At 41.7% G+C, this 12,738-nt stretch overlaps 1 protein-coding gene across 1 annotated transcript in view; it reads right to left on the bottom strand.

Annotated features, from left to right (window-relative positions):
- The window catches only part of efhb (EF-hand domain family, member B), a 98,165-nt gene extending 87,919 nt beyond the window's left edge, over positions 1-10,246 (bottom strand). The window contains exons 1-4 of the mRNA XM_041183961.1: positions 10,172-10,246; positions 9,893-9,955; positions 5,371-5,535; positions 1,980-2,123 (exon numbers count right to left, since the gene is read on the bottom strand). Of these exons, the coding sequence (XP_041039895.1) occupies positions 1,980-2,123; positions 5,371-5,535; positions 9,893-9,955; positions 10,172-10,246 (447 nt within the window). The remainder of the gene's footprint in view (positions 1-1,979; positions 2,124-5,370; positions 5,536-9,892; positions 9,956-10,171) is intronic.
- Between the last annotated feature and the right edge of the window lie 2,492 nt (positions 10,247-12,738).

Below are 12,738 nucleotides of genomic sequence, written 5' to 3'. Positions count from 1 at the left end.
TCCATCCAACTTGCAAGTTTGAGCCCTGCCTGTTGTTTGACTATCCACACCTTGCAGGCAGAGATTTTTTTTAAAGCAATCAGCCCAGCAGCTGCTGTGTACAGAAGAAAAATATAAATTGGCTGCCAACATCTTTAAACCATCTCGACTCTGAATCCTGAGGGACTATCGAGCTCACCTAGATCCACCCAAATCATCAATCTATGAGATCTGTATAACCTTAATCTTTATTGGACTTTAAGATATAACTTAATCTATCCACTCACTTTGTGACCTATTTTTGTGTGTGTGAACCAGAGTGCGTTTGAGCATGAAAGTTGAAACTTTTTTACTGTGCTTTTTAGACCAGATTAAGCACAGTAAATATTATCCTTTTTTCTTTAAAAAAAACCTCAAGGAGACCTGTCGGTTTTATGTCTTGTACAGTCACAGTACATAAATAGTTAAAGACTTAATGAATGGGCAAGCATATCCTTTTAAAAAAACCTGTTGCAGTCAAATAGGGAGTGGGAGAAGAAGGGAGCCATTCTACCCCTCCTCACCTGATCATAGCAGAAATTCAAATTAAATCAACGTGACACATTTTATTGAATTAATTAATTCTACAAGGATATCTTTAAGCACAATCAAAACATTTTAAAAGTCCTCAAGTTCATTGTCCTCAGCTCTGATGCAAAGAGTTCATCAAATTCATTCTGAGTCATTTTGGCTGTAGCATCATTGTAAGGATCCCAACTCTGGATCAAATTTTGCACTTTTGGTTTCAGAATCATCTCTCTGCGACAAACTGTCTTCCTCCCTATCCATTGAATTTGATATTTCACATTTTTTGAATCTGATGACAGTTTGTGCATTAATAGCATCTTACAATTTGATGGTAAAACCACACAAAACATCAAATGGAGTTGCATGCATATTGCCACCTGTGGAGTAGAAGGTTTTTTTTCCCATCAACCATCCACCTATATTATTCAACGTGAACATGATCCTTGAAGGCTTATTGAGGCACGCATCCAAAGGTTGAACTACAGATGTTAGACCCCCCTCGTATAACTGCAATTTGGGTGTTCTTTCTTTCCAGGTGCCTCTTGATCTCATCGATTATATGGGAGCTGAATTTGTCTCACACTAACTTGTCTCACACTAATAAGCTATGTTCTTTGTGTGGGCCAGCAGGACACATATTCTACACATTATCGATCTACAACTTCACTCCTCATCCATCCAAATGTTGTCATGGACATGAGCAAAACCTCCTGCAGGGAACTTGATTTTTCAGCATGGTTTTGCATTTGAAAATTGCAATTGGTTTAAAATTCATTCCATCAGCCATGCAGACTAGTACCACCATGAACCTTGTCTTCTCATGTCCTGTGGTTTTCGATAGAACTGTTTTTGATCCCTTCCACTCCACAGGTGGCATGAATATTAAAATTCATGGGTGTTTCATCCATTTTGCTAGTGCAACATAATGGTACTTGTATTTTTGCCACTGTCTGATGATGAATTGCAGGAAACTGGTCATTTTGGCATCGAGGTCTTTTGGTAGTCCTACAAGGCTATTTCAGAAGACAGTTTAAACATCAACCACATTGCTTGGGTCTGAAGTCACAGGTAGACCAGTCCAAGTAAGGATGGCAAATTTCCTTTCCTAAAGGATATTGATGAACCAGATAGGTTTTTATGAAAATCCAGTATTTCATAGTCACCATTACTTTTTGTTCCAGATTTAGTTAATTAATTGAATTCAAATTGCCCAGCTACTATGATGGGATTTGAACTCATGGCTCCAGAGTATTAGTTCAAACTTCTGGATTACTAATGCAGTAAAATAACCATTATGCTACTGTATCCCTAATGTACTCCATTTTCAATTGCTTATATCTAAAAACATAAATATATAACAGGGATAGAAAAAGAGTACTGTAGCTATTAATAGTGAAACCAAATAATAATGCTACATTTCAATAAATACTTACGGATGTAGAAACTTTGCTAGGAAGCCCATGTTGCAATTGTGATGCAATATCAGGATCAGCTGCTTTGCCATGGAAAATTGTGGCTTTACCAGGTTTGAGACTGCTACTACTCAAAAACTTCTTTACCACAGGTGGGGTAACAGTCTGTGAGAATAAGCAATGAGAAAAATAAGCATTTGATTTGCTGCTTATTCAGGTTATGATGCCTGATTTAGATTTAAATTTAAATACATTATCTAATAGTTAAGTGAATATTGAAACATTCTGTGATAACTCCAGAAATTATAGCCAGCAATCATAGAAAACAAATACTTAACGCATTCATATGGCATGTTTCTGTTTGCTATTTTAGCAGAGACATTAACTCATGGATGTGTGAACAGGGAAGCATAGAAACATATGGATGGGGCTAGGCAGTTGGTCCATGGAGCAAGACACTGAATGGTGGGTAAGCAATCAGATCATCTGGAAAGTATTTGAGGCAGAAAAGGGGCAGGAGGCCATTGAACTTCTTGGGGTACTGCATTCAGGTCCTCAGGGCCAGACAACTGGCAGTGACCATCACAGAGATCTGGTCCCACTGTCTTTGAAAAGTTTGTTTGGAGGATCTCCTAGCCCCCTGTGGATAGATGCTATGTATCCCCCAAGGCTTCCAGTGCAGCATCACAAAATCTTGAAGTCACTCTGACACTGTTGTCTTTCCCAAGTCAGAAGCAGTTGCAGAATGATTTGCAACATTTGCTCCAGCCAATATAAGTAGTGCAGACTTATTCTAACTTGTGCTAGCCTCTCCCGATTTTACGTCCCTCAGGTGCATAGCCACTCAACAGCATGGTTAGCACAGCTTGCATTCTACAATCATTAAATCTGCAGGGAGCATTAAGTGTGTGCACTACCTACAGCGGAAGCAAAGGGCACAGGTTAATCACATTGTGATCCCCATTCCTGTTTTCAGGGCTAATCAAATTTCATAGCCAAAAGCTCTAAATGAATGATTCTAGCAAAATCTGTGCTAGGTGTGGTTAGCCACTGTGGCCAAGCTAGCCTACAGTCCACTGAGGTGACTTTGCCAAAGACTATGCTCAGATAATCTGAATGATTTCCAGAAAGTCTCAATATATCTTTGCTTTGTATCAAAGCTTCACCCAATGGAGCTAAAATTTAAAACGATGTCCACCCTTAGGAATATGTGGCTGCACATGGAAACAAATATGGTCCAATCTTTCTTCTTCTACTATCCAGCCATCTCACAATTAGTCAATTATTTTTCTATTCTGTTACACAAACTGTTTCTTTCCATTGGTTTCAAAATCCTTTCTCCTTCTCCCTTAGTTCTCTTTTTTCCTTGGAATATGGCTTCACATGTTAATGACAATAATTCCAAACTTCCAAAAAGGAATGTTAATGATGGATCAGAAAAGCAAGTAACAATGCAGAAGTGATTTTGAAAGAACTGAATAGTATAAACCAGGTGGTAGAGCTATGTTTGTTAACAAACGCTATTGTTCTAGAGATAGGTGATAGATATTGCTTTACAGGATACAGCGGAAGCTACTTTGTTTCAGATGGATTAACCTATTGTTCTAAAATTGATCACTGGTACCTACTGCAGTCATCCTTGTATGTTGAAGTGTACCTCAAGATGAGGTAATTTGAATACAAATTATAAGAGCAAAAGGAATAGTGCTATTTTATTTTGCAGTATTAATTTACACACTACAAACAGCCTTTGCAATAGGATGATTTCACTAATTCAATTCACTGTATTAGTCTTTATTCAGTTTTAAAATGAAATTTAAATTTTCTTTCAGTGTTTGCCAAGGCTGAGAAGCCTGGGCTGAGTGTCAATTGAATATGAACTGAAAGGAAACTTGTGGAGGCATCATTTTGTTTGCGTTAGCATGTGGCAGAACAGTACAGCATACGTTTTGACATAACAGGGCAGACTCTCTGCAGGACAACAGTGCATTTTTCCTGTCAGTGCTATATGCAATGCTTTGCGTGCTTGGGAATTCTGCCAAGCCAGAGTCATTGTATGCAATCAAGCCAATGTCTTCTTTACACGAAGAAAGCTATGAACATCTTATCCCTTGTAAATAAGGGCTGTCATTTGATTGATGTATCAAAGGACAGCTAATAGATTGATTTGTCTCATGTCACTGGTGGTAGCTCAGTTATGATACATCAAGAAAATCACAAATTCCAGCAAGGGATTTATTTTTACAACTTTAGTGACAAAGAAGCTGACCATTAACTAAGCCTCAAGAAAATGACAGAATTTTCCAGCCATTGCTTTAGTCTTCAAAAACCACAAGTTGGGAAAATAACTTTTGTAAATTTGTTCAAATTTTAAGAGGACTTACCTTGCAAAGAATATATAGTGTCAGCTTGACTTACTTGTCAACTCTCATTGTGGAGCCAGAGTGTTTAGCACATATTCTACACTGACAATGCAGTACTGAGGTGTTGCTGCTTTCTAAAGTGCCATCTTTTAGCTGAGATGCTAAATGGAAGTTGTGCATGTTGAGGCACAGTAAGTGCCCGCTTAATGTTGACTCACTTAACGTTGTTTCACTTTAATAAAGAGGCTAGGAATCGTGTGACAAGCAACTCACCTCCTGACTCCCCAAAGCCTGTCCACCATCTACAAGGCACAAGTCAGGAGTGTGATGGAATACTCTCCACTTGCCTGGATGAGTGCAGCTCCCACAACATTCAGGACAAAGCATCCCGCTTGATTGGCACCCCATTCACAATCATTCACTCCAACCACCACCAATGCACAGTGGCAGCAGGGTGTTCCATCGATAAGATGCACTGCAGGAATGCACCAAGGCTCCTTCAACAGCTACTTCCAAACCCACGGCCACTACCATCTAGAAGGACAAGGACAACAAATAGATGGGAACACCACCACCTGGAAGTTCCCCTCCAAGTCACTCACCATCCTGACTTGGAAATATATCGTCGTTCCTTCACTGTCGCTCAGTCAAAATCCTGAAACTTCCTTCCTAACAGCACTGTGGGTGTACCTACACCAAATGGGCTGCAGCGGTTCAAGTAGGCAGCTCACCACCACCTTCTTAAGGGCAATTTGCAATGGGCAATAAATGCTGGCCCAGCCAGCGAAGCCCACATCCCATGAATGAATTTAAAAAGTCAATATATCCATTTAACGTTGCCAGTTTCACTTTAATATCGTTTGCTATAGACTTACTTTTCAGTGTCCTGCCTGCTCACATGACCTTTCCCGCAGTGCTTCCACTCCCGCCCTCAGTCAATCTTCCACTCACTCCCGCCCTTGCTCCTGCCCTTATTCCCTCCGGCGTTGCCTTACCCACCAGCCTTGTATCCCCCCACCCCAGCCTTGCCTCCCACCCTCTGCTCTTACCTTAGTCCCCTGAGTCTGTTCTTTAGTTGCTCCTGACACCCATTCTGAACTCACACTGAAGTCCTGGGCTCCATCTATTGCCGGAAGTTGGTCAGTACAGGTCTCTGGGACTTCAGCTGCTACCTGCACTGACCAACGTCTGCCAGTAGATGGAGATTGGTCAAACTAAAAGTACCGTAGGTGAGTATACTTTTAAAAATATTAAGTACAGTGTTGTATTTATTTTAGATTTAGTGATATATTTTATTTTACAAGATATTTCAGCTAGGAATGCATAATGCAGTGCAAGTATGGTACAGTATTTCAACTAGTTCATTGTCTTTTCCAGGCAAGAAATGTTCAAAGGAACCTAACTCTGGCTTTAACATTAATTCCTATGGGAACCTATGATTCACTTAAAGTTGTTTCACTTAAAGTCACGATTTTCTGGAATGCAACCACAACTTTGAGTGAGGACTCCCTATAGATGCAAAAGATCCCATAACACTATTTCTAAGAGGTCTCCTGGCCAACATCATGAAAAACAAATTCATTGGTCATTAGTTTAATTTGTTGTTTGTAAGATGTGCACACATTGACTTGAAGCATAGTACAGCAGATGTGAGAGAAGGGCTGTAGTAGCTCTACAACCATGGGAACTACTTGTCCAAGACCAAGACGCCATTTTCAAAAAATTGATGCTTTAGGAACAAGACAGATTACTGCAAGCCTTGCATGTTTATCTAATAAATCCATAGTCCATGTGTGCAGCGTCATGGGCACAGAATTAAAGGCATAAAGGCTCCTTTAGAAAGGGAGCAATTTCAGGGTCATCTGTGGAAAAACTTCTTACAACAGAGGCACTGTTGTCAATCTTAGGTTCTCTAATAAATGCTCAAAGCGCTACCATACAAACCTCCAGCTGCACTGTGGCTTTGTCTATGGATAGCCTCACAAAAGTAATTGTTCAGACAAGGAAGAAAATAACAGCTGTCTTTCCCAAATCCATACTACAGCTACAACATTGGTATCTACCCAACTATGTGGAAAATTGCCCAGGTATGTCCTGTACACAAAAAGCAGGACAAATCTAACCCAGCCAATCACCGCCCCATCAGTCTACTCTCCATCATCAGTAAAGTGACAGAAGAGGTCATCAACTGTGCGATCAAGTGGCACTTGTTTAGCAATAACCTGCTCACTGATGCCCAGTTTGGGTTTTACCAGGTCCACTCAGTTCCTGGCCTCATTACAGCCTTGGTTCAAACATGGACTAAAGAGCTGAACTCCCAAGGTGAGGTGACAGTGACTGCCCTTGACATCAAGGCCACATTTGACAGAGTTTTTTGTTCATTCATTGAATGTGGGTGCAGCTGACTAGGTCAGTATGTATTGCCCATTCCTAATTGCCCTTATTCAGAGGGCAGTTACAGAGTCAACCACAGTGCTGTGGATCTGGAGTCACATGTAGGCCAGACCAGGTAAGGATGGCAGATTTCCTTCCCTAAAGGACATTAGTGAACCAGTGTGTGGCATCAAGGAGCCTAGCAAAACTAGAGTCAATGGGAAGCAGGGGGGAAACTCTCCACTGTTTGGAGTCATACCTAGCACAAAGGAAGATGGTTGTGGTTGTTGGAGATCAGTCATCTCAGCACCAGGACATCACTGCAGGAGTTCCTCAGGGTAGTGTCCTCGGCCCCAAACATCTTCAGCTGCTTCATCAATGACCTCCTGTCCATCATAAGGTCAGAATTGGGGATATTCGCTGATAATTGCACAATGATCAGCACCATTTGCAACTCCTCAGATGCTGAAGCAGTCCATGTCCAAATGCAACAAGACTTGGACAATATCCAGGCTTGTGCTGACAAGTGGCAAGTAACATTTGCGCCACACAAGTGCCAAGCAATGACCATCTCCAATGCGAGAGAATCCAGCCATCATCCATTGACATTCAATTGCATCACGATCACTGAATCCCTCACTATCAACATTCTGGAGGTTACCACTGACTAGAAACTGTACTGGACTAACCATATAAATACTGTGGCTACAAGAGCAAGTCAGAGGCTAGGATTCCTGTGGCAAGTAACTCACCTCCTGACTCCCCAAAAGCCTGTCCACCATGTACAAGTCACAAGTCAGAAGTGTGATGGAATACTCCCCACTTGTCTGGATGAGTGCACCTCCCAAAACACTCAAGGAGTTTGACACCGTCCAGGACAAAGCAGCCAGCTTGATTGGCACCACATCTACACTCCTTCCACCATCGACGCACAGTGGCAGTAGTGTGTACCACCTAAAACTTGCACTGCAGGAATTCACCAAGGCTCCTTAGACAGCAACTTCCAAACCCACAACCACTACCATCCAAAAGGACAAGGGCAGCAGACACAAGGAAACACCACCACCTGGAAGTTCCCATCCCAGTTATTCACCATCCTGACTTAGAAATATATCACCATTCCTTCACTGTTGCTGGTTCAAAATCCTGGAACTCCCTTCCTAACAGCACCGTGGGTGTACCTACACCATGTGGACTGCAGCAGTTTAAGAAGACAGCTCACCACCACCTTCTCAAGGGCAACTAGGGATGGGCAATAAATGCTGGCCCAGCCAGCAAAGCCCACATCCCGTGACTGAATTAAAAAAAACTTACCTTGTTAACTGAAAGCCCTCAGGTCTACAGGCAGTTACAAAGATGGGAAAGGTTGAAATCAGTGGAGGTTGGTGCAATCTTTCCAGGTCATTCCACATCCACAGCAGTCAGCCTCCCCTCAATGACTGTCATGAACCATGAAAGCCAACAATCTGCAGAAGCAGAATAAATGCAGCCTGAAGCTTGCCCATCTGGTATTCTAGGAACAGAAAATGCTCAAAAATATAAGACCAAGATCCATGCAGTTCACCTTCTACCAACCCTGTAGTTGCATGATACAATAATAATAGATTTCTTGACTAACCATAGCAATTAATCTCCATCTATTAGCCTATAATAGAAACAAAATTGACACAAGGAACGCCCTAGTGGTGGACTGTTTTGAGAACCATAGTTCCAAGTCAGAGTTCCTCCCAGTATGATATCCTTGTCTCAACGAAATCAATAATGTACCGCAAAATTTTATTCCCTGAAAGAGATCTCTCCAATTTACATTTGCAACTGCTACCATCTTCTCAGGAAGTTGTTCCATAGATTGACTGTTCACTCATTATAATAGTTTCCATGGATTAGTACTTGAACTTTGTGGCCATGTTCTTTGATTCTACTACTTAAACAAGGTGACATGCTGAGGTTATATTCCTACCTTTGAGACATCACTTTGAAGAAGCACCTGATAAATTAAATTGAGCAATAAAGACACACACTGTTTGGAAAAGCTTGTGACACTATTAAGAGAGAACAATCTTTGCAATAGAGTTGCTAACACTGACATCCATGGTGGAGTTGCTTCAGATATCAATGGCATGTTTTATTGCAGTGGAAGGTCAAGATGGAGGGATTAATTGATGTTGTTATGCAGCATACTTAGACTTAGGTATCCAGATTGAGGTTTCAACAGTTGTTTCTCCCTGTTGATGCCTGAATGCCAAGGTCCTTGAGTAGCCCCTTGACCTTCAACCTTTTTCAAACAATATTAGAATAAAATATTTTTGATCCAGTAATAGTAAGTAGTATCCCTTTCTATTCATTTCGGGCATTCCCCTCTGGAAGAGCACAAGGTCTCATCTATGACTCCTGAACCTAGGGGGAAGTCAATCTGTAAAGTTATAAGCACACAGGCTTGCTGCTCCTGGGGTACAGAGAGAAATGAAATGGGGAAGTGGAGGGAAAAGTGCCAGTTTGAATAGGGGTGGATGGAAGAAGAGCACCAGCTTAACTAAACTGCAGGGAATAAAAGGTGCCAATTTCAATTGACGAGGGAACAAGTGGAGTGCCAGTATGAATTTGGAAGGCTGGAGAAAAGTCTCTCTATGAACTTGGGATTGTGGGGGTAGGGTGCTTTGAGAATTGGGATGGTGTGATGTAGGGAATGGAAGAATGGTTGTTGAGGTAACTTTTGCGACTAGTAGGTTTGTTGAAATTTTAAATATTAATTTGTTTTCCCTCTAAAAAACTCTTGTCAAATATGTACTTAAAGCGTAATAAATAATTTTTAATGCTATACAATCCACTTCTTCCCAGGGGAGAATGCACCATCCATTTTCTACCTTCAACATACATTAAAACCTGTTTGATAAAAAACATTACACTTATTCCTCAAAAACTAATGAAGAAATGTGTATACTCCTTCTTAAGGTCCAAAGCCTATGAAACTATTTGCTTTCTCATAGCTGGTCCCTTCTTGAGGTGTGAGCTTTTGGGTCTTTAAGTTATAAGCTTTTGATTAAAGTAGCTTTGGCTAATTTGGCATGGGTGACTACTCTAAAAGAAATCTTGTTGCACTTCAATGTCGTCAGATAAATACGTTTCTGCTGTGCAAAGAACTAAATGTCAATATTATTTGTATTTCTGAAATTATATGGTTACAACGTGTTTACATACCCTCGGCTGGATTTCTGTCAGACATTCCCCAGCACTTCCAGTAGTAGGTACTAATTTCCCCGCCTGTAAAAGAAACATTCATTAGCACTAGACTGTGACCACTGTCTGCTTTGCACCTTTCGCACCGAGGTTTCGTTGTTAATTCATGGCACATAAATAAAATAAAGACCGACATATTTCAGTGAATAATTCCAGAAATAATGCGAAAATCATACTTTACAATAGTTGACATGGATAAGACATTGAGCAGAAGTTAGGAAGAAGAAACATAATACATACTGTATCCAGCAGGGGGTCTTTATCGGTGAACTTCCCTGTATATACAGGTTTTAAAGGTTGAACGACCCCCGACATAATGCATTTACTTTATGGTTACGCTTTACATAACCGCTAATACTTTGAGAATATTTGAATTCACATTTCAATCGTCGTCCTCACAGCCCGGAATCTGGCTCTCCTCTGAAATGTTGATTTTTACTGTTGCCAGGCAACAAGCTACACGTGAGCACTCGGCGGCTGGTCAGTGGCACAATTGCAGCAGGCGGTGGAAGAGGGAAGTAACTGGGGTTCATACTCATCACCATCCTGGTTTTCTATATTCGGACCTCCAATAGCTTCTGATCGATATTAACATTGTATACTTGCAATTTCTTTTTCGTCATCTGATTACTTCGGACAATTTGGAAGGAGTGGGAAATGTCATAAATTGTGCCTAGAATGTTTTTTTCATTCTTAATTGGCCTCAACTTCCAAGGGCCACATTTATTGCAAATCTTTACTTGTCCTGAGGATCGCCATTGAACTACCAACTGTAGTGTTTTAGGATTATAGCCATATTGTCAATTCTGAATTTAAGACCTTATAAAAGAAAATATCTTGCTGCTTCAGGTAACGCGACCATAAGACAGAGGAGCAGAAATTAGGCCCTTCGGCCCATTGAGTTTGCTCCGCCATTCAATCATGGCTGATAAGTTTCTCAACCCCATTCTCCCGCCTTCTCCCCGTAACCTTTGATCCCCTTACCAATCAAGAACCTATCTATCTCGGTCTTAAATACACTCAATGACCTGGCCTCCACAGCCTTCTGTGGCAATGAATTCCATAGATTCACCACTCTCTGGCTAAAGAAGTTTCTCCTCATCTCTGTTCTAAAAGGTCTTCCCTTCCTACTAATGGAAACATCTTCCCCACGTCCACTCTATCCAGGCCTTTCAGTATTCTGTAAGTTTCAATCAGATCCCCCCTCATCCTTCTAAACTCCATGAGTATAGACCCAGAGTCCTCAAACGTTCCTCATATGTTAAGCCTTTCATTCCTGGGATCGTTCTCGTGAACCTCCTCTGGACCATCTCCAGGGCCAGAACATCCTTCCTGAGATACGGGGCCCAAAATTGCTCACAATATTCTAAATGTGGTCTGGCCAGAGCCTTATAAAGGCTCAGCAGCACATCCCTGCTTTTATATTCAAGTCCTCTCAAAATAAATGCCAACATTGCATTTGCCTTCCTAACTACCAACTCAACCTGCAAGTTAAGCTTAAGAAAATCCTGGACTAGGACTCCCAAGTCCCTTTGCACTCCAGATTTCTGAATTCTCTCCCCATTTAGAAAATGGTCTATGCCTCTTCTTCCTACCAAAGTGCATGACCTCACACTTCCCCACGTTGTATTCCATCTGCCACTTCTTTGCCCATCCTCCTAACCTGTCTAAATCCTTCTGCAGCCTCCCCGCCTCCTCAATACTACCTGTCCCTCCACCTATCTTTGTATCATCTGCAAACTTAGCCAGGATGCCCTCAGTTCCTTCATCTAGATCATTAATGTATAAAGTAAAAAGTAGTGGTCCCAACACTGACCCCTGCGGAACTCCACGTCCCCGGCCACCATCCTGAGAAGGACCCCCTTATCCCCACCCTCTGCCTCCTGCCAGACAATCTTCTATCCATGCTAGTACCTTGCCTCTAACACCATGGGCTCTTATCTTACTGAGCAGCCTCCTGTGCAGCACCTTGTCAAAGGCCTTCTGGAAGTCCAAGTAGATAACATCCATTGGCTCTCCTTTGTCTAACCTACTCATTACCTCCTCAAAGAATTCTAACAGATTTGCCAGGCATGACCTCCCCTTGATGAAACCATGCTGACTTTGCCCTATTTTACCATGCACTAAGTATTCTGAAATCTCATCCCTAATAATGGACTCTATCTTACCAATGACCGAGGACAGGCTAATCAGTCTGTAATTTCCCGTCTTTTGCCTCACTCCATTCTTAAACAGGGGGGCTACATTAGTGATTTTCCAGTCCTCTGGGACCCTCCCTGACTCTAGAGATTCCTGAAAGATCACCACTAACGCCTCCACTATCTCTTCAGCTATCTCCTTCAGAACTCTGGGGTGTAATCCATCTGGTCCAGATCCAGGTGATTTATCCACCTTCAGACCTTTCAGTTTTCCTAGTACCTTCTCCTTGGTAATGGCCACCATATTTACCTATGCCCCCCGACTCTCTTGAACTTTGGGGATGTTACTCGTGTCTTCCACCGTGAAGACTGGCACAAACTACCTATTCAGCTCCTCCGCCATTTCTTTGTTCCCCACTACTACTTCTCCAGTGTCATTTTCCAGTGGCCCAATGTCCACTTTTGCGTCTCTCTTACCCTTTATATATCTAAAAAAAAACTCTTACAATCAACTTTCCACACATTTATTGTGCAGCCCTAAGTTAGCTTTGCTGTTAGCTTTTAAGTCAGTGCTCAGCAGTCTAGTAGGAAGTCAACAAGATGCTGGTTATAATGTTATGGTAGACTTTAGGGTTGACCAGACACTATGGGCACACTGTAATTCCTGGT

This window comes from Carcharodon carcharias, chromosome 3, assembly GCF_017639515.1.
Source record: "Carcharodon carcharias isolate sCarCar2 chromosome 3, sCarCar2.pri, whole genome shotgun sequence".
NCBI lineage: Eukaryota > Metazoa > Chordata > Chondrichthyes > Lamniformes > Lamnidae > Carcharodon > Carcharodon carcharias.
The sequence above is the reverse complement of the archived record's forward strand: the minus strand, read 5'-3'. Positions and strand labels throughout refer to the sequence as shown.